This window comes from Crocodylus siamensis, chromosome 14 (assembly GCF_052110815.1).
Source record: "Crocodylus siamensis isolate JL-2025a chromosome 14, ASM5211081v1, whole genome shotgun sequence".
In the NCBI taxonomy this organism is placed as follows: Eukaryota; Metazoa; Chordata; order Crocodylia; family Crocodylidae; genus Crocodylus; species Crocodylus siamensis.
The window spans coordinates 26374188-26396680 of NC_143408.1; the positions used below are offsets into that span (position 1 = coordinate 26374188).

General features: G+C 47.9%; 1 protein-coding gene across 18 annotated transcripts in view; it reads right to left on the reverse strand.

Moving 5' to 3' along the window:
• Positions 1-2762: 2762 nt before the first annotated feature.
• The window catches only part of USP28 (ubiquitin specific peptidase 28), a 40464-nt gene continuing 20733 nt past the window's right edge, over positions 2763-22493 (reverse strand). For 11 of the 18 annotated variants that reach the window (XM_090027886.1, XM_090027878.1, XM_090027883.1 and 8 more), the window contains 17 exons: positions 22134-22282; positions 20025-20152; positions 19748-19843; positions 18311-18490; positions 17421-17641; positions 16450-16520; positions 15501-15729; positions 14678-14875; positions 13468-13607; positions 13091-13276; positions 11893-11988; positions 10259-10437; positions 10098-10176; positions 9276-9355; positions 8499-8622; positions 7514-7712; positions 2763-4055 (listed from right to left, as the gene is read on the reverse strand). In XM_090027886.1, the coding sequence (XP_089884012.1) occupies positions 3880-4055; positions 7514-7712; positions 8499-8622; positions 9276-9355; positions 10098-10176; positions 10259-10437; positions 11893-11988; positions 13091-13276; positions 13468-13607; positions 14678-14875; positions 15501-15729; positions 16450-16520; positions 17421-17641; positions 18311-18490; positions 19748-19843; positions 20025-20152; positions 22134-22282 (2531 nt within the window). In that variant the 3' untranslated portion in view covers positions 2763-3879. The remainder of the gene's footprint in view (positions 4056-7513; positions 7713-8498; positions 8623-9275; positions 9356-10097; positions 10177-10258; positions 10438-11892; positions 11989-13090; positions 13277-13467; positions 13608-14677; positions 14876-15500; positions 15730-16449; positions 16521-17420; positions 17642-18310; positions 18491-19747; positions 19844-20024; positions 20153-22133; positions 22283-22493) is intronic. The other 7 variants (XM_090027889.1, XM_090027895.1, XM_090027897.1 and 4 more) reach the window with 2 other exon arrangements.

Below are 22493 nucleotides of genomic sequence, written 5' to 3' on the forward strand. Positions count from 1 at the left end.
AGGTGGTGGCGACGGGAGCTGGTCCGCTGCAGGTGGAGTTCGGAGCGAAGAGCACGGCCAGGAGTCCTGTTTCATGCAACATCCTTCACAATGAGGATCAAGAGATGCAAAACACTGAGGCGAGAAGGGCAGCATTCTTGGCAGGTGAATGTGCTTTGCAAAGATTTACACAAACTATTAGCTGTTTTCCAAAGGTTTGACAACTTCACAAAGCAAAGCGACTCTGTTTTGGCTGTAACTCAGACCTCCGCACCCTTTGGAAATAAAAATATGGGCGAGGGAAAGGGAAGGCAAGAGCGCGAGTGGAGGATGTTGTGACAGCCCAGACTCTTAGGTTGAACATGCTCCCCTTTCTCTCCACAGCTTTAAGGCCTGATCCAATGTCAACAGAAAGCCCTCGGAGGAATTCAACGGGCACTATTTAATGAAAACACGTTTGGAGCCCGGTCCAATTTCCTAATGTTTATTGTTCTTTGCAGGGTGTGGGGTGGGAGGCCTGTCAGCCATTACCTTGCTGGTAGTAACTTAAAGGCCCGGGGCAGGGAAATCTTCTCAGGATTGCACAAACTACAACATGCTAAATCTGCTTAAGCTCCCAAAAACAACATCCCCGTCCTTCACAGGCCAGGGTGGCTTTCTGCAGCTGCATGACATAAGGGGCTTGAAATGATGCAGCAGCTACTAGCTTCTCGAGATAACAGAGCAGAGGGGAAGTCCGCAGGGGTGGCAAAGAGCAAATACAGCCGTGGGTTACACGGTGCAGAAAGCTACAGTGAACTACTTCTGAGGCCCAAACCGGTTCAAATTTAGCTGGCCACTGAGCAAGGGGCACCTTCGAACCAAGACCCCCCTCCCTCCCTCTGGGGATCAGACACGCAACTATCCCGAACCAAAGTCTGCAGCGTGTTCCTGAACTCAAAACCATGAACAGACAGCACGCGTGAAAGCAGAGCATAACCACCACTTCCATTTGGGATAAGAGTCGCATCGTGCTGCCCTTGGGCACACTGTGCCATACACATAAGACCTTCATGTCAAACCACCAGATATCCTTGCCCCATATAATTCCTTAGAAAGGTCACAGCAGGCTTGTGGTTAGTGCACATTGGAAGACAGGGTCTCTTTCAACAGGTGCTTTCTGTTTTGACATTAAAGCATTAGCTGGGAGAAAGCAGGGTGACTATCACCTCCTGTGGCTACATAACCAGGAAAGACAAACGGACAAAGTAAACCACCCCATGGACAAGTCTGGATTCCAGCAGAAATCCACTCATCGTGACTATTTCTGCACTCATGGCCTCTTGTAAGCATCTGCGTTCTTTTTTGATCCCGCGAGTCTCAGGGTAGGGTGCCCCCTTCCTTCTCCATTGCTGGCAATTAGTCTGGGTTTGGCTAATCGCTAACAGACGCTGACCTACCCAAAGGAGAATGCTTCTGCTCAGTCCGGGCTGATGCCAGCCCCTGAATAAGAACCAAAAAACATTGTGTTCCCAAACGGATCGACACGATGCCGAGCTGCGGGAGCTGAATGTTCTGCCCTCCTCTCCACTAATTTAACGTGACTAAGTTATTCACAGCTGCGTCCTTGGACATGGCAGTTTCCCGCAGGCTGCCTGAATGCTCGGCCTAACGCGGCACAGCTCACCAAGGAAAGGGGCTAAAGCAGGGCTCTGCTGCGCATCCCCTGTTGATTAGGAGACTTCAGCCCTGGTTAGCAACATCCAAACCATGCGTGACATTCAATGGGAGACCAGCCTAGCAGAAAGCAGGGGATGTAATCCCCATCTCTATATTCCCATCTGGCCATTCCTTTCTGACACGCTCCAGTGTCTCAGGCGACCCCCGTATTCAAAGGTGAGTCCACGTCACCACTGAGAATACAAACACCTTCTCTCCCAGGGTGCTGCGGCTGTCTAAATCCTGCTCCTTGAGCATGGGCTGGTGCCCCTCGAGACAGAAGGCAGCTGCCAGCAGGGCTAGAAACTTGTCCTTCCCATTAGAAAGCTAATTCAAAGCAGAGAGGAATGCGCACCTCCAGCCACACTGTTTAATTTTGAACATGAGACAACACTTGGATAGAAACCCAGACAGGAGGACAACTCAAAGGGCAACTGCAGCTCGCCCCACCCTCACTTCACTTCAGGGGACTTGGGGCAGACACAACTCTGCTGAAGCCCCGTTCAGCTGCATTATACCTTGCACTCATGCGCTACCTAACAAGACTTCACACTGCATGGCAGACAAGCAACGCATGCTTACAGCTAGTTGCACTTAACCCCAGGGCAGAAAATCATCAGTACTTCCTCTTGGCCTGCTCAACAATTTGCAGCATGCAACTATTGCAGCAGTGGCAATGCAAAACCCTAAGCAGAAATGCTGTTAAGAGCCTTGTTGAATGCTGATAATTAGGAGGTGAACCAACTCTACAACCCCTGACTAGCAGAAGTTGCTTCGCGTTTCCAACGGCTTTATCTATCCTAAGGGACAAACAGGAGGGTCACCACCATACCACCCAGCACAAGACAGAGAAAGGGCTGTCTGCCTCTAGAGGCCACCGTTTCTTCACAGCAAAAAATTTGTTGCAATTTTTTTTTGCATTTTTTTGTAACTTGATAAACAGGTTTAAGCCATGTCAGACTCATCTTGGGGGTGACTGCTCTCTTTTCTTGTGTTTCTGCTGAGGCATAAGCATGTCTTAGGACACCACACCAAAGGGGTTGGGGTGGGGGAGAAAACAAAACAAAACCCAGAGAGCTATTTTTTTCTAAAATAAAACAACTGCTTTTATTGCATGTTTATAAAACCTGCACATTCCTATCCAACAGGATTTCTCCCCATTTATTGGGAACAGCTTGTCTGAAACAATGTTATCATCATCCAAATAAAATGCAAATGGCCTTTAAAAGGCATCCAGCTGGGGCTCTCCCCATCGCCCAGATGCGTCATCACCAAAGGATATAAAAGCAGACCAGGTTCTCCAGGTGTGTCCAGTGTACCTGTTCATCATCAATAACTCACTATTACAATTTACAGGAGGTGGAGGAGGAAATAGCTATGCTCACTTCTGAGAGGGGAACACATATTTCCATTTCTCTTGGGGGCATGGCGGGGAAGGGGGTCTCTTCTCTAGCCAGCGAGCTATGACCATGGCCCTGACCAAGGTGCAGAACACCTGTCCCGTCTCACGGCACTGTGGCCGCTGACTTTCATATACCTCAGAAGAAGAGCCCAGTGTATTTGCCGGCTGAAAAACAGAGGTGCCCTTTTCTTGGGCTTGGTTCAGCTAAAAAAAATGCAGCTGCATGAATGATCGCCTGCACCGTATTCACTGTGGCTATCATTCCTTGCTACTTAATCACCCAACTTGGACTGCTTGCCAAGCTGCCGGCACATACGGATGTCTAATCTCTTGCATCGGAGAGGTTAGAAAGGTGCGGGTGAGCCTGACAGGTCGGCGACACTTGTTAGTTTGGTCGGTGTCCTGACCAGCTCTGCTATCCCGCTGTCCACACGGACGCGACTACTTATTCCTGATGGACTTCCTTTTTTTTTTTTTTTTTTTTAAAGGAGTGCCACAATATTCAGAGCCCTTTCCATATTCTTGTCAGTGCAAGGCAGCTGCTATTGCCAGTCACATACTGAGCAGTCTGAGGTACAGTGTTCCTGCTCTTTGCATTTCAGCTTACTATGGTATCGCAAGAGCGCAACTCTGTCTTTTTTTCCCCCTCCCCTCATATTTACAAAGTATGTGTTAGGTCTGTCTGAATGCGCATGGTCTACCTCTTTTTCCTCCCTCACCCGCTCGCACGTCCGATGGCAGGATTCAGCGCACTTAAGTGGTTTACAATATATCACAGCTACCGCTGAGAAGTCAGCGGCCTATTTCACAGTCACAGTTGAAGCCTCGTGGATGGACTCCATCACGGCGGCGAATCGGCTGCAGAGGTCGTAGGGGGAGTTGGGCCGGATCTTCGGGGGCTCTTTCAGGACAATCACCTCTGCAGAACAGTCCAGCAGCCTGGGGAGCAATTCACCCAGCTTCATTTGCAGAGTCGCTGCAAAGGGGGGAAAGGATGGCAAAAGTCAACCACACCGAAACAACTGCAGGTGTTAGGGCTGCAAGAACAAAGCAGTTAGCTCTTTGTATCTGCTTGAGCTCATTACCAACCAGCAGCTCCCAGCCTGAGAGCTGCTCGTTGTGACTGCACAAAAATGCGTACGGTTTGGTGGAGCAGAGGCACCCAGGCCAGCCGTCTGCTGAGTCCTACATCTTACCTCTGACAAGAGCCAGTATCAAATGGCTCCGTGGAAAGAAAAAACCTGTATCTCCAACTCGCTGTTCTTATCTCAGGGAAAACCAAAATATGCTGCCTTTGTTGCTGACCTGCTGGCTTCCCTGAACCCAGGTTGCATGACATGGTCATCCCTGTCTCAATACTACAACACTGAGAGCATTTGCAAGGCACATTTTCTCAATGACACTCAGTTTTAAAAAAAGAGTCAGCCCTTGCAGTCTCAGACTGATGCACTGGAGCCAAAACAGACCAGGAGTCATTCAACCCTTCATGAATGTCAGTAATCAAGAGTTTAATAATGCCAGCTCCTGGGTATGACCATAACCTGCATCCGACTGGAGGGCTTGGTGGCAAAGAGGCAGGGTAGCTCCTATAAAATACAACGTTGCAGCCTCCTGAACAGGACGAGTACAGGACACCTCAAAACCCTGGCCCTCACTGCCCTGTGGGTTCTCATGGTTTCCTAGTTGGTCGGGTCGGAAGGGACCTGAGCAGATCATCAGGTCCAACCCCCTGCCATGGCAGGAAAGGGTACTGGGGTAAAACACCCCAGGCAAGGTGTACATCTAACCTCCTCTTACAGACCCCCAGGGTAGGAGCCAGCACCACTTCTCTTGGAAGCTGGTTCCAGACCCTGGCCGCCCTGACCGCGAAGTCGCGCCTCCTGGATGTTTACTCTGAATCTCCCCTCTGCCAGCTTGTGACTGTTATTCCTGGTCACTCCTGGCAGTGCTCGGGGGAACAGGGACTAGTTTGTAACAGGCCACCACATCCCCCCTCGGCCTTCTCAGCTGGTATCCAAGTACCTTCACGGCACAGAAGACTGACTTGGTTCTAGATCTGACCCCTAGCTTAGACGATGGGGGAGAGGGATATCTAAAAAGGGAACAGGAGGAGTGACGGCTCTGGAAATTGCATTGGCTGTGATGAGGTAACACACAATCCTGGGCTAATGCAGTGTAGCCAAACTGGTGAACCTGAACCTTGCATGAAATGGGGGTTAACCCTGCCATTGCTTCACTACGATCTTACCTCCATGGGATCATGCCCAGGTTACAACAGTTACATCATAACCACTTGTTTCCCTAGTATTTGACACGGATACAGTTGTTGCATCTGCTGATGCCCCTAGGATAGGGAGTCAGCTTCCCTGTGGGTATGTCAACATGGACAATTCATGTGCTTGAATTTTCTGCACAGGAAAGTCAGGTGTGTTTAAATTGGGCCCAGGCACACATCCCAATGTGCATCTACAGCTGTTCAGTTCCAGGCTGCTCCTGCCTGGCCTCCCCCGCCCAGAAGCAACTAGGGGGAGCTCCAGACTGCCCTGGGTGCCAGACCCGGGCTGGCAGGGGACACTTGGAGCAGCCCCACTACCAGCACAGATCTGATGACTGGGCTCTGGAGCCCGGCGCAGCTGTTAGTAGCCAGCCTGGGCTCTGGGCAGCTGCCGCAGGCTCCACAGCCCTGGCATCAGCTCCACGCGGGCAGTGACTGCATGTGCACCTCAGAGTGGGCAGCAGGAGGGCTGTGCTGCCTCAGGCCCTATCCCCACCATCTGCTTTGAAGTGCGCACGCACCTGCCGGGATTGAGCCGATGCCGGAGCCAGGAGCAGCTGTTTGCAACCTCCCAACTGCAGCCGGCCCAGGCTCCGGTAGCTGCTGCCAACCACGGAGCCCAGGCTGCTTGCAGCAGGGCTTGCAGCTGAGCCCACCTGACTCCCACCCACTCTGAGACCAGCCCTAGCTCAGCCCCCCACCAGGATGAGGCTGGGGTGCCCCTTGCCAGGAGCTTAGCTCTGCAGTGTGGACAGGTGGTTGGGCTAATGGGCAGACTTCTGTGACTATTAAACAGTGCAAAACCAAAACCACCTGCTTTGGGACAGCCAGAGCGACACTCTTCTGTTCAGGCACAGAAACAGTGGTTGGCCAGAGAAGCAAATTGAAAAAGAAAGTCTTCAAGTTATTGATGTGCCCCATCACAGAACCAGCTCAAGCTGCCAGCAAGCACAGCAAACCGTGAGCTCACTATCCACTCACCGGCATACCAGGCGGGTCATCCCCGCAGCAGGCCTGGCACATCCAATGCTAACAAAAGCTTTCAGACTCAGTGCTTTGCTCCGGGACAGACAACACCTCAGAAGGGCTTGAGACTCGCCAGGTGAATGTGCCAACAATAATGCCCTTTTCTTTTTTCTGCAAGACTAAGTATCAACTGCCCAACTTACTGCCCAAGAAATTTTGTACATAGCATAACCATGCGAGGAGGAAGGCGACTCCGCGGTTGGTCTACAGAACACAGTGGAGGTAGAAAGAAGCAGGTGTTGCTCCTTCCACATCTCCTTCACCACCAGTTGGGTTTCCAAAAAACAACTGCAGGTACAGTAAGGCCAGACCTGGGGAAGTGACGCTGCTAGCCAATCTTTTCAGCTTCTCTGCTCTACATCTGGTGAACAAGCCGCCTCTTTCTGTTGTGGCAAGTTTACCCTCTGCTGGTAGAAGAGAGCAGTGTTGAGAGCCTCCAGCCAGGCCTCCCACTCAAGCCGAGAAGAAATCAGGGGGACTTAATTTTATCATACAAAAACAAAACCTGGAGCAAACCAGCCATCCAGTACTGAAACACAGATGCAGAAAAAGCCATCATCTCTAGCAATTCAGGACCCTGATTTTCAAAGCTGGGCTGTGAGCTGCTCTCATCCATTTCTCAACACCTTCTGGGAAAGAAGAGTGCAGTACCAACTGATGGGTAGTTATGAAGCTCTGGGCTGTAAGAAAAAAGTGACTGGTAGTGTCCCTATCACAGCATAACATCAGAGTGCATCCGATATCACATGCTTGAGAAGTAAAGAGGCACCCAGATGTTCTCTCCTCTTCCAGGCCAGCACACAAAAGAGACCATGAAAATCAGCTGGCTGGGAAGGTAGAAACTCAGGATGGTAAAAAGAGCAAGAAGAGACCGAGGTATCTGTCTCCTAATTCAAAAACATTCAGCACGCAGGAAACATTTCCTGTAGCTTAAGGACAAGCCCCGATCACACTATTCCACCACACCATTCACGGGCAATAGGAGCAGATGGTTTTACACAGTACAGCATGCAAATACTAAGAATGACACAGGGAGTGTTTTAAATGGCCAGTGAAGTCTTTTCCTAGTTCAGATGCGGGACCCAGCCAGAACACAGGGGGCTGGAGAGGAAAACAAGTGATTGGTATGCTACCGTCCATGTCTTCTTGTCCCAGGTAGGAACACCAGCGGTTTCTCATGATCTCAATGGCGTCCAGGTCATCCTGTGAGATGTCGTTGTTGATGATGAGGTGCATGCAGGGGATGATCAGCTCATTCAGGATGCTAACGCCCTCTGCCACGTGCGCCTCATCGCTGCTTATAAAGAGAGCTGCTGCCACATCATTCAGCTTCTGCAGGAAAAACCAGGCACAAAAGGCATTTGATAAAGAAAGCGCTGACTTTCCTGAGTCAATGGGCTACTGGGAAAACTATTCACAACCCGCCCTCTCTGCTACTTTTTGGGCACAGGGGGAATACAACGGGACCAACCTGAGCTGCATGCATGCATCAGGAGAGATCACATTAGAGAGAACAAACTGCTCCAGAACTATGTCTAAGACATGCAAATAATTCTGGCCTTGAGAGGCCAAAATGGAGAACCACCACCACACAGTGGATGCCTTAAGAGCTAAACTATGAATCCTCTCACTGGAGTTCTCCCCCCAGATTTTCGTATTCACATCAGCATGATGTGGGGACAGCTGCTGTTGTTATGGCCGCTACAGATAGAGTTACTCTGGATTCAGAAGCCAGAGTGACGCAGGAACAAAAGATAAATTTGAGTCTGATGTCACCTATTCCATTCCCCAAGATGAGCCACGCCACACTGTGCTCAATAACAGGAGGCTGAGAAGGTCACTGGCACAAAGAAGGGGACAAGGCTGGATACTCAAGGGGAGGGAAGACCACAGGCTATTGTTCCTAACAAAGTGTGCACACCAACAGCATTCACATCCTCACTGAAAGAACACCCTAAGGACAAGCACTGGCACCGTGTGTGGACGGGGGTGCAAGAGGATTCAACCTACTGGGCACCCTGTGGAGATGTGAACTGAACCACGCAGCAACAAGGCTTGGGGCAGTTCAGGCTGGCCCTGAAATCGCTTGCTTTGAGGCTAGGACTCATCAATACAAACCAGCAGGCATTTTCTTCTGTACAAAGCAATCAGTGATTCGTCTGCTCCCCGGTTAGGCCCTTTCCTCAGCAGGGTGGTGTTACTTTGATAGGCGTACACCAAGTAGGTCAGCGCTTCCTGGTACCTTTTACAAGGAGGGAAGTGTCAGATGCCAGCCACCCCACCACCGTCATCACAGTCCTACCTCTGCACACCAGTCGGTCACCTGGGAAAGACCACCCACTTCCTCCCAGAGAGAGGCCAGTGTCGGACGCAACGGACAAAACTTCCAATTAACTCCAACTGTGATCTTTAGAGTAGGTGTAGCTGTCTCTCCTAGTTTCCACTGGCATTTGGAGACAAAGAGGCCTGACAGAAGCTGAGAACAGCATTTGCAGGTTCTCCTACTTTCCTATAACTGGAGCCAGTCAGAAATCTTTCAAGTGAACAACAGTTAGCTAAAATTTGAACATTCAGCACCTAAGCATTTGGGTCTGATTTCAACAAGGCTCTATCTCAACCTAGGCCAGGGCCCACGGACACTTGTCGCACTTCTGAGCGAATGCCTGCAAAGTCAGAGCCCCGTTCGCCTTCACCAGGGCTTTCACAGTGGTGGGGTTTTGTCTGGATCTGAACTGTGCACTACCAACACCCCTCGTGAAACAGAATTGCTTTTCCACATACAGCTCTATTTACAGATGTACTATGGTTCAAGGTTGGCTTTGCAGCAGTACAGAAAGGGGCATCAGTGCATCAGGCACAAAGGGCATTGGAAAAATATATAAAAGAGCAACCTACTTCTTATTCTGGTAGAGCTCCAACCCTGTCAGCAGATAAACAGACACCTTGCGAAATAAGCTGTAGTCTTCGTGCCATTTCTGTTCAGACGGAAAAAAAAGAAACATCACAGATGAAGTGTGCTTTCATACATGCACCTAGCTGCCAGCTCTTTGCCACAGGCTGAGTATGCATTTGTTTTTACCCTAGACTCGGGGTCCTTTTTCTCATGGTCCAATTAGAGAACTGTAGGTAAGTTATAGAGCGCCCCACATATGCGACCCATGCTCATCTTGGCTTTGGGGGAGGGCAGTGCAAAACCCATTCAAGTCTATGCCAAGATCTCTCTTAATATGTGGTACATGAGCTCACACCAGCTCAATGCAAGCTCCCAATTTACTGGCTCTGTTTCAACCTCCCATAACAAACCACGGGCATCAGGTTTCTGGCACTGTTTGGCTTCCCCTTTGGGGTCCAGAATTACCACCCTGCAACCTCCACCCATGGAGCAACCTTGACTTCTGCTGCTCAGGCACAGTGATGTCGCTTTGCCAGATGGGAGAAGCTGGCCACGTGGCTCCAAATTGGACCACGTCTACTGGCTGCTGCAGAAATACGTACTGCAGAACTTCTGATAATGGAGCTGGACAAATTAAATATCCCTGCCAGCACTCGCCTGTCTCAAGAAGCCAGGTCCTAATGCTTCAAGGAGGAACGGGTTTACCATTGCGGAACAACAATGCTGTCTGCTTGCACTGTGCTTGTCATCTCCTGTGCGCTGCGCTAGGACACTTTTAGTACAAAGACATTAGACAGAAGAGAAAGCTATACCTAGTCCCTTACCTTGTACTCTTCCATATCCACATCATCAGGGCCAATCTCCTTCAGCTTAGTCCGTGCTACCTTCATAATACTAATGGACCTGCTCAGAGACAGAAGGATTAGAGCACTAAGGCGAGGGAACGCTGAGTCCCAACGACAGCATCAGGTCTGCTGGTACAAACCGTTCATCGTAGCTGAGGTTCTTGTCTGCAAACTGCTCCAGCAGCGTCCGCTCCACCACCCGCTTGGGAGCGTTGTTCTGCAGGAAGTAGACAAGCACATGCTGCAACCGGGGGTCACTCTGAGGCGTCGGGGTCTCTTTGGCCAGTAGATACAGTCTGGAATACTCTTCCCGGAAGGCCTGCCAAAGCCAAAGGAAAGCTAAAGGCCCAATTCACCCTTAGCACACAAGCTGACTGGGGCTCTGCAGCTGGAAAGTTTCTTCTAAGACTATGCCTGCCCTTGCCCATGCCAAGATTCATGGAGGAGATGTCGCTCTACTTGAGACTCTCTAACTGCTCTCTATTTTGTCTCGTAACAGCTTTGTCCTACTCCAGCAAGTGCAAGGAGAGCTATGAACTCATAGTGGCAAGTACCATGTAAAGACTCATCATCACTAAGCTACACGAACATGAAGGAGAGGGCTTTAAAAGGCATCCAAACCGTTTGGGGCTCTCTTCACTCACAGCTGAGTACTTGCAGGGAAAGCATTAGGGTAATATATGCCTGTTGAGGGCAATGAGACAGGTAGATTTTCCTGCAGCTTCCTCCTATTGGATTTCTGTTGCTAACACCAGCTCCTCTGTTCGGAGCTGTTTAATGGCTCAAGTCCCTCTTAATTAATGCACAAAGATTTATGGGGACCCATTTTACAGAGTTCCCTAGAAATAACATGCAGAAGTTAGTTACTAATCACACCTGAGCTAATTTTGATTCATGCTAATTATACTGAGCACTTTGACAACACTTCTCACAGGACCTCAAGTGCTTTGCAGATGTGAGTTACAGCGGTGAGGCATTGAGAGCAAATAGTCTTTTGCACATGGGGAGAGCAAGAGTGAATTGGCCAAGCCATTGTTGGACCTGAGCTGAAAACAGATGCTCAACCTTTGGCTCCAGCTACCAGATGATAGCAAACTTGCTTACATTTAATTTTACTCAGGACACACAGACTTCAGTAGGGCCTCTAATGCGAGTACAGCTAAATACCTGCGTTCGCACAAGCAGGATCCACTGCTCATGTGCAAAACCCTCATATACATTTTGGTTAGGCATACATGTATTTGGGGGCTATTCACACACACAGTGCCAGATTTGGGGGAAGAACCTAGCATTCTTTGATACCCAGAGCCACGAGACATACTTCTTTTCTTGGAAAACTCCAAATTTGGATTTTCAACAAAAACATTCCATGCCTTTTCATGCAGGAGACTCAGAAGGGGATTGGACATGGAGTAAATTGAATCTATTTTCATTGACTGATTTGGGCAAAATAAAATGAAGTAGTAGTAAATCACTTCTGGGAAGACTTTCCATTCTTACAGTCTAAGGTATTACTTGTAACACACAGGTGGACACGCTTACAAAATATGTTGGTTTCCTCCTGATTACTGCTTTTTGATATTAGCCCTTAAAATAACATTGCGGTGAGTGGCACAGGCAAGACATGTGCAAGAGGAAAAAAGAGCAAACTGAAGACAAACACCTGAAGAGAAGCTTGCCAATTCATATTTGTGACTTGCTGAAGCAGAATACATGTTTTCCAGTCAAAATGCAAAAACATGCGCGCTAAGATTTAAGAGAGAGAAAAAGATACCTTAACAAGCCCCGCTTCAGACCCATCCCGGTCAAAGGTCTGACGGGCTTTGGCTATAGCCAGGATCACACCTTGCATGGCTGGACTAAGCATCACCTACCACAAGAGTAAAGGATGGGAAGAGAGAGAGAAAGAGAGGGGGGTGGGGAATGAAAAGCTATTGTAATGAAAGGGAAGTTCAAAAAGAAAAAGTTTTTCGAAGATGGAAACAGGTAGGGCAACCCAGAGGTGTCAGAGACTTGGCACTTATTTTCACTAGAATTACTCTGGGATGTCCCAGCTGTTGCATGCGCTGGCCAAGCTGCTACAGAAGTAGGAAGACTTCACTGAAGCACCCCAACCATTCCTCCTCCAGGTTCATATTCAACAGCCCATCAGAGTGTCAAGCATGCTAACCATGACCCCAGTTCATCCCGTTTATAGTCTTGCAAAATTACCTAACAGACAAGCAGGGCCCTAGGCAAGGCATTCCAGTGTGCTACCTTCACACCACGAGCACATACCGAACTCACTCGGATCATAAACAGAGCAGCACAAACGCTTGGAAGATCTTTGAGAAGCAGCAGAAATGCTGGTTCGTGTGAAGGTCAATGCTAAACTAACAGCAAACCCTACAAATGCCCACGTCAACTGCCTGAACACATCCATTATCTTGCAGACACATCTATATGTGAAGCACATTTGCAGTTAGAGAAGACACTGAGCGCTTCTGAGATATTTATCGTGTGCTATCCGAGTTCCAGTTTTACTTGTCAGCACCAAGAGGACATATCTGGGGTTGGACAAGTCCCAGTGTATTCAGCATGTTTTACATTATCAGCTGACAATTCAGATGATATGCGACAGGCAGAATCAACCTCCTGGGTAAAAAAAAGAGTAAAAGTTTAAGTAAAGGACAGAGTCCTAGGAACATCTTAGATACAAGTGGCAGGAAGGAAAAAAAAAGAGGGAAAGGGGGCTTAAAGGCACTGCGAGCAGAGCTATGGAGCACGGGGTTTGTTTTTACAAAGTCACAGTCCTAATAGCTTTAAAAATAAATCATCTGTTAAGGAAACTGGCCTAACCTGGCTGCTTGCTACCGATGGGGGTGTAACCCAAACCGCCCCAATGTCACAGATCTCATGAAAACCCCAAGACCACCTGTGCCTCCCAAGTTCCTGATAACGACAGGCAATAACAGGCTCCCATGCTGTTGTACCTCCTCGTTATAGCCGTCTGCGTCAGATCTAACCAGAATCTTCCCCACACTAGGGATCTCCACTTCAGAGACCTGCGAGCCAGGCTGGGCAGCAGACTCTGTCCCTTTAGCATCCTGCTCCTGTTCTGCCTGAGCTTTAAGGGCTGTTGCGCTTGGCGGGGCCTTTGCTGGTTCAGCCTCCTCTGGCTGTGGCAGCAGACAGAAGAAAGAGAGAGAAAGAGAGAGGAGAGTAAGAAACACAAAAACCCTGGAAAGCAGAAGGGAGCTGAATGAAAAGACGCAGAGCTACAGAGATCTAGACAGGGTAGAAATTTGTTAACGGGCGGATGTGAAGACTAGAGCTGGCTGCTTTGTGAGCCCCACTGCAGCGTTCTCACCTTCCACAGAGCCGCCTCCACACCGTTCTTCTCGTAGGCATCAGCCGTGTTGGCAATGGCCTGGGCAGTCTGCTCCTTCGCCATCATGGCATGTTGGGAAGACAACGAGTGCAGGTCAGGCTCGCAGGCTGAAGACTGATCTGATTGGAAGTGGAAAGAGATGCTGACGTTACCGAGAAGATACAAATTCAGAGGGACAAAATGGGAAATAGCAGCCAGGGTGGATGGCTGCAGGGTATCGCTCCTTCAAGCTTATCACGAGCACCAACCAATTTCCCTGCCCTGTTCATTAATCCATACAGCTGCTCTTTCTACATCGCTGCAAGGGCTGCAGGCCTTCTTTGTTACTCAAATCAGCTGAGCTCTCCCAACACCAAGCTCCCAGGGTGGGTGCTGTAGCAGAAACATCGGGGTTGTGCTGAAGACCTGATTTAGTAAAACACACTAGTAAGAGGAATTCCCTGGCTGACAACAACAGCAAAGCTCATGCATTTAAGGCTGTGCACTTGCTTGGGGTGCAGGAGCTTCTCAACTGGTTCCTCAGCCCTTTCTGTGCAGCTCAGGAGGTCCTCAGTTGAGAATAAATACCTCGGCCATTCAGCTGCTCATTACTGCAATAATTTTTGGGTCCCTCCAGGAATTGTGGCTTTCACAAAACATTCAGCGAGTCTTTTTGTCGACTGCTGTATCACGTGGCAAACCAGGAACTCCAGCTGCACGTCACGGTGGCCTCTGAAGCATGATTGTTAATCCTATCCAGGATGTACTGATCAACCAGCTCCCTACACTGTCCCTTCCAGTTCCAAGTACACGAGACTCTTCCTCACCTCCTGTAACACTGCTGTGCAGCTGATATCCGCTGCATTTCAACAGCAACATCTCACACTGGCAAGTTTGTAAAACTCTTGGAAATCAGAGAGACACAGGCTATCAAGGAGAGCATGAAGTGGCAGTTTCCCACCCAGCAGTTTACTCTGCATGGGTACAACACATCACAGTGTAATTAAATCAGAGGGAGATTAGATCTTCTACTATTACCTGACTGCAAAACCGCACTTCACCAGACAGTTACAGGCCTGTAGCTCTGTTGGTAGCTTTCCCCAAACTTTCAAACGTGTTTAAAAAGACTCTGATAAGAGTGGGAGTTGTTCCATGAAGGCAGTCCCTACAGTCCTAACAAGGTCTGCAGCTGCAGAAATGTCACACCAACCTTGTCCTGATTCAGAAAAGAAATCCTGAGATTCAGAAGCAGATGATGGCTCAATCTGAGGGATCTTGCAGGACTGCTCCCCTTCCCATTCCTCCACCTCCTGTTCAAGCCTCCAGTTGTCCTCTTGTATGTAATGCTTCAGTTCAGGTGGCAGGCCTTCAACTTCCTTCTGGAATTGCCCAGCCCCTGCATCATCATCTGTTGAACAAACAAGACTTTTATTTGGCAAGACTAGACATGGGAGCAAGGTAACATTATTGTCCAACTAGGGGAATCTTGAAATATGGCAGAAAATTAGCAAACAACTTGGGAAAAATCAAACTGTTTTTCCACTAGATTTTGAGGTTGAATTTAAGACATTTCTTAAACTGAGTACAAGGATCAGGCAGATTATAAAAGCTCCTTGGGCTTAAAGAAGGTCTTTTTCTTCTGTTAGCATAGACGTCCTGGTCGAGGCTGGGGGCTCCTACCCACCAACCCCACACTAACAAAGCAACAAAAATGGCTGTTTCTGGAGGGCGTTCCCAATTTCACTGAGCTCACTGAAAGTATTGGTCAAAATTTCAAGAGGGAGATATTTAACTTTACCAAGGACTACTATGGATGGGACTTATATGGCGAGAGCTAGAATACAGCATCTCACTTTTTTTTTTCATTTGGCCGTAGCCAATTTACAACCTCTCCAAGTCTCATTTTTCCTGACTGAAAAATGGGGACAATACTTTCTAGCTATGGGTATTAGGAGGCTGAAAGAGCATCTGCTGCTAGAGAGACTACACGTGACACAAGCAACTAAGACAACTAGGGGCTTTGAGTCCAGTACCTGCAACGTGGCATGACATCTTATCCTTTATGTACATCAGGCAGTAGGCACTGGCATTCCTCAGGCCTCCAAACGAATCTCTCTCCAGCTCTTCCCATGATGATTCTGTCACTGAAATGTCATTGTATTTAAGCCAGCTCTTCCGGGGCTGGTCATAGATATAGGCCCAGTAATGACCTGCATTAGCTTGGCCTTCATGAACCAGGACTGCATGCAAATGATAAGGAACCTGAAAGTTCACAAGAACAAGATTTCCAGGATTATTTTAAGCAGATTAAGTAATATGATCTCTACACAACTCTAGAATGACGTTTGCAGCTGTCATAATGTTGAAGAATTCTCCATTCACGCGTTGGACTGATGAATACAGATTCCTTTTCTCTTGGTGAGCTCACTTTTAAACAGTCTCCCACCAGTGTTTGCAGCATCTACTGGCAATTGGCCCCCAGCTACGGGAGGGACAGAGTGGTGGCAATTATTTTCAAGGCATCCATAAGGAAGACTAGGCTGAATGAGAGAAATGTACTGGAGGGGAACTGTACTGTTGCTCTACTGGGACAGAGTTCAGGCTTTCAGGGTCTTTGCACAATCCACATATATCTATGAATCTGAAAACCTTGTCTTATCATGGGCAGGAGTGTGCAAAACAGTGACAAGTGACAACAGGCAACACCCAAATGCATTATGATGAATTCATTGCTAGGTTAATAGATTTTAGTATTGCCTGATGGAGAGCACTGCTCGAAATTAATTATCCCTCTCTTCAGAAAGGCAGGGTTTTGCTTTCAAAGCAAGCCCTGCGATACATTTAGTGTCGCCCCGTCCTCCCACACACACGCTTGTGTACAAACATGCAACTCTCACTAACAGCAAATATAGCTTGTATGCACACATCGGGATAAACTTTAAGCACACTTGCATTTTACCCTAACCAAGTCACATGGCGTACCTGACGGAGGAGAGGGTCACAATACATCTTCTCAATGGACTGGCTGATCTGGGCAATAGAGCCCTTTAAATCTGTTAAGAAGAGCATACACAAGGAAGTTAGCAACTTAAGGTTTCACAGCATCCCCTCCTTCCCAAAAATACAGGGCTTCACACTGAAACTAGTCCTTAGATGCCTATATGATATTTAGGGTGAATTTAGGTGTCTAAGTCCTGAAGAACAAATAAAAACGGCCTTTCACCAGCAGCTCTGAGTAGCATTGGGTACCTAAATGCATTAGATGCCTTGCTTTCAGGCTGCTGAATTTCACAGGCATCAACACTGGTTCTGTGCGCACAGTGCCCCACTCCTTCTTAGCCCTATTGCTGTTCAAAAGGATGCCGGGGCTTCTCAACTCCATAGAAAAGGAAGCAAAAAAACAAATATGGACACCGCTAACTCATATCAGCACTGAGTTCAGCTGAAAACAGCTGCTGGCACCCACACGTCTAGTGCCTGGAGAAATGCCCAGTGGCATTCTGGGTTCTGGGCCCACCTGAGCCAGAGGGAACTTGAGACCACAAGCCCCACTTCCTACCACCTTGGCTTAACCAAGGGGAGCATAGGGGAGGCCACACACTGCCTGCCCATTAAACCTGGACTGCTGAACGGACAAGTGGGGCTGAGACTAACAGCAAGCGAGCATGGGGAGCCTGCCTCCACAAGCTAGTGGTCCCCAGCTCTCTAATGGGAAAGCTCCAGTCCCCGTTCCTGGCACTGACGGTGCAGATTTAATTATGCTATCACTGATTAACCCACAGAAATAATCCTGGCAGCTGAGACCAGGACCCTCCCAAGTGCAGCACATTGCATCTGCACTTGGTGCCGCAGGGCAGCCCCGCTGGGGTGGGAGCATAGCTCACGAATCCTCCAGCAGAAAGGAATCGAATCTGGCACATAGCTGAAATACTTGACAAGCTCTCTGGGCCAACCTTGAATGTCCTGTTCAATCTCACTCCTCCAGCGCTGCAGGCACGTCCGAACCAGGCTCATTTCCTCCTCGGTGGCCACGTGAGGGGCTGGGCACTCAGGCACTCTCGTCAGTGAAGCTGAGGAGTGGACTGGCTTGCTCACTGGTTCTGGCTGAGGCAGGGTGTCTGCTGGCACAGAGGCTGCATCTTCAGATTTCTCAGCATCCTCTATTTTTAATGCACTATGAAGCAAAAGCCAAGGTGGACAGACAGTTATCCAGGCTGCCACCACCAGTGAAATCACTCCAGATGGCAATCTTTTAACCATCAAATAAAAAAAAGACAAACCCCAAACCACTTGAGATGTGAATGAGCAGTTCCCTTCTCAGAGCATGCCCAGCTTCTATCACTGATAATTCAGAAGACAGCCCATCTACAAGTTTATTCACCTGCAGTCCCTTCCTGGAAGACTAGATCCCTGGACGACAGGTGATAAAAGTCTTTCTCTGCTTTAATTTGGAGTGCAAACCAAGCACAGTGGGCAGATGTGTGATCATTAATATTGCACTACTTTAATGGTTGAAGAAACAAAAATGACCACCCTATGCAAACAGATTGCATCACTTTTTCAGGACTACACAGCACTTTGGCTTTGTCTCCAGAAGGCTACAGGGGGAAATGGGACAGACTAGGTGCAGAGTGTTACGTGGGTACAAACTGGCAGCATGAGGATGAGAAAAGACAGATAAAAAGGTGACTAACTGCTCTTTCTGGGCTACCCTATCACACATCCTCACTGTTCAGAGTGCCTAGACGACCCCATCAGGGCTTCCCTCCTGGGTCTCCAACTCAAAAGGAAAAACCTAGTGCTCTCTCCTTCTCTGGTGAAGAGTTTTTTCTTCTTTCCTCACCTGTTTTGCAGCAGAGGCCCATCCAACACACGGGACTCCGCCTGGGGCTCCAAAGGGGCCGCCTGAGACTCCTGGGTGGAGGGACCATCCGCAGGCAGCTTGGTGGTGACAAATTCAAGGACATACTGCAGCATGTCAGGCAAGGGGAAGCGGGTTGGGCCAGAGCCATACAGCATGTATCTAAAGGGCCAAAGCAAGAGACTGTTTTAATAACTGAGGAAGAGGATGATTCTGGCAACTGAGAAAACACAAACATGCCTGATGAATGTGCATAAATTAGTGACCAACAGTCCTTAGGGGGTGTGAATACATAGCGGGTACACAATGTGGTAAATGCACCTTGCACACTACCCCGCCTGCTTCCTCACACCTTGAATGCTCTTCACGGACCAGCCCTCAAAGCGGTCTGGGATCCTCTCCCCCATGCAGGGCTTTTTCTCCCACTCATCGACGCTCTCCCATGCACACAGCTTCTGTCTTCCTTGGTTGGATCCTCAGTAAAACAGAGGTGCTAGGCTACAAAAGCGTGCCCCTCTGCTCTGCTCAACCTTCCCTTATCTCCAAGTCACACTCTGTGCTCCCCACCACCCACCACCCCCTTATCAGGAGTCTCCCAAGAGCTCAAGAAAATAATTTTTTCCTAGGGACTATTTGGCCTATTGAATATTGGACTTCTTTTCTCACTCTCACCAATACAGAGCCCAATTATAATGGTAGTGTCTGTCCTACACACAACTCTTGACAAATGGAGCCAAGACTAACTTCATCCTACATCCAATGAACCCAAGAAATGGCCTTGGCAGGAACTGTTACATCTAAGGACTGCAACCCCATCCATGACTTCGCCAGGGAGCATCCAAGGCTGGGAGAAGTGTGCGCCTGGCTTTTCTCCATGGTTTTGAAATCTGACACCACAGATGAGTCAGAGCAGTGGCCACCTCAAACTTATTTATTTTTTAAAATTTCCTTCTAATAGCTTTCCTTCAAATAGTTATTTGCCCCTCTCTGCAATTGTTCTTGGAAGATGCAAGCAAGACAGAACACGATCGTATCAGCTCTCAGGAGATTTTACCACCCCTTCAACTCTCCTCTGAAATACGAACTTTCATTTCTACCCAGGAGAACTTTTACAATCTTTTCTCCTATGCCTGACGAGGGGTGTTTGGGCCTGAAACCTTCCAATTAAAGATTCTGTTTTTTGCAAAAATCAAGTTGGTCTAATAAAAGATATCACCTCTACCATGAGTCCTGATTCCTATCAGCTCTCAGTCTATTCATCAGAAGATAAATTTACCATGGACTTAAAAGCTGACAATGCAGCAACCCCCACTTTTCTCTTTATTTAGGAACAATAGCATACGCAGAGCCTCTACTTTGTAACATGCTTCAAGAGAAGCCAGGTACCAACTTCCACACAGTAGAAACCTGGCTGCTTACCTTTCTAGTTTCTCCTGGAGAACTGCAATTTGCTCTTTTAACAACCTGATCTCCTCTCTCTTCCTCTGAATGGCCTCTTTACTGCTATACAAGTACCTAAAGAAACAATACGCCCCAAAAGTCACCGCACAATGTACACACGCCTCTCTCTTGCACACAGACGTGAATGGACCCTCCCTGTTCCCAGATGCTCGCCCCTCTGTTGCTCAAGTCAGAATAAAACAGAACAAGTGTAAAGCAACAGTTCTGAAATCTATCCAGCGACACAGCAGCTCACCGGTCCATATAAATTATCTGAGGAAATTCAAGCTTCGTGTGAATCTTCTCTGGCTGCCCCAGCGATTGATTGAATTCAAACCGGGAAAGCTCAAAAGTCAATACTGGAGGGAGCTTCGTAAACCAGCGCTGCGATACAAACAGAAATGTCCCGGCAAGGACAGGTTTTGAGAATATTGCTGTGTGACATGTTATATTTCCACACATCACTACCCCCGCCACAAAAAACACTTCTTCCTTTAAATAGACAAAAGTGCATATAAGTCATTGAACAGCTAGTCAGGAAGTCTGAAGTTACAAAACCTAAAAGATGTGACTTCCATTTCAGATTTTCACTACAGGAAATCTAGTTGATTATAATGTCCCCAAACCCACCCCGTGCACTCAGATAGACAGACTGTCAAGCACTGGATTAAAAAAAGCCCCTGAAGAATAGCCTCAGAGCTCCTTCGCAATGCAGCCGGCATGCAACGGACATCGGCAGACAGCAGCTTTTACCCCAGACTTGGACACTCATCAATTCTCCGTTTATTCATCAACTGTTCGCTTACGAGGTTCAGACAACAGACCCAATGTCCTGGGCTCTGGGCTTTCTCTGGCTCCCATGTTTCACAAATACCTCAAACATCCAGTGCCAGAAGAATACTCCACCCACCTCTGCAGGGTGTCGGGCAGACAGCGCTCTCCCCTTGTGGGCTCTGGACAGTACATTAGGGTCATTGTGCTCTGAAAGACCTGTAACCTAAGTCTTGACACAATTTTCCTGACACCCCCCCCCAATCAAAATGCACCAGCAAGTTTTTTTTAAATATAAAATAATATTTAAAATGAAAGGCAATCTTATTTACATATACAGAGGGAAGTCTGTAAGTCCTCTCAAAAGACAAAATGTACCTTATTCTATCTCCCCTATCATGAAGTCTTCCAGGCACAACATTCTAGGCACACATTTTCCAGTTACGTATCTTAGCAAAAAACCCGACAGCCCGACTTGTGCTTGGATAGCAGAATACCTAGGAACGGTCCCTTCGTTACAAATAAAAAAAAAGTTTCCCTTAACTTTCAGTGCAGGTTTTAAAAGAACCGGAAACTCAAATAAAAAAGGACCTCTGGGAATCATGCCCTGGGCCCCTTCACCCCAACGCTGCAACATCAATCCAGCTACAGGTCTGCTTCAATTGTGTCTGGGCAGCGCTTGCACAGAAGCAGAAGCTGCCAGCATGAGACAGTTGATTCTCAAGTTCAACGGGCTTTATTAACAAGTTATCCTGAGTCTAGAAGCTGCCCTCTTTTTTTTTATTGAAGCCATTCCAACTCCTCTTTCAAACTCTTTTCTAGTGAGAGTGAAACTTTCTTCTCCCTCTCTACCTGGATGCCTAACCCTCTCAAATACCTCCTGAGTGCTGTCTACACCACCTTTTTAACGTTCCCTACACATTCACTCCCTTCCTTTGCCTTCACATCGCATCGCTTTAGCTGCCCTTCTCTGCAGTCTAACTTTCTTTATAGAGAAGTGAGGCTGAATGCAACGGGCACATCTTATTTTCACTTTGTCACAAAATTAAGTAGCTTATGATTGGCTCATGATTTGAGTGACTTCGGGAAAAAAGTAAAAAAAATAATCAGCACAGGCAGAAAATTTAAGAGTGAAAATGAGACAGAAAAAAAAATACACACTGTAATAGGGAGAAGAGATACAAATTCCAAATGGCATACCATCGAGTTAAGCACTGAACTTTACCCTCCGAAAATATGGAGGCAGTGGGTCTCCCCCTACTCAGGTACAGGTAAGCTTCAACAGAAAGAAAGAGACTTTATCACACTTACACATCAGAGGCAGAAGCTTTTTTAAAAAGGTCAAGTCCTTGAGTATATTACACAGGACAAAAACATCTTTAAAAAGAAGCTAAGGCTCAGCGACTTCAGCATCAACTCAGACATTTAATATTCACATACATTTACATTACTCCGGCTCACCACCAAATGTTTTACAATTGGTTAGGGGAAGAATGTTTTCAGTGTGCATTTTAAATGTTTGGGGTATACAAAGGCCTTCTGCACTATACTGATGATACCCTTTGGAGAAGAGCAAGTAACACATCAAACCAACCTCTTGTCCATATTTCACCGATTGAGTTGTTGCCTTCTCATCAATCTCCCCCTCTATCATGGCCCCTTCCAAGCACTCGGTCAAGTCCCGATAACCGTTTACCTGAAGGGGATACTGGCCAAAAGCCTCTATCTTGGAAAAAGTCTTGCCTGAAGAAGGGAAACGAAAAAGAAAAAGAAAACTGTTCAGAATCAAGAAAAAAAAAATGGTTTTAAGAACCCTCTGGTGCTTAACTGGGCACACGCAGGCGTGCATTTCCTACAGACACGATAGATTTGTATCAGCCAGCGAGTTCTCATAGCAAATCAGTCAAAGTTGCGTAGCTGACAACAATAGTAGAGAAATTTGCTCCCTATAGTC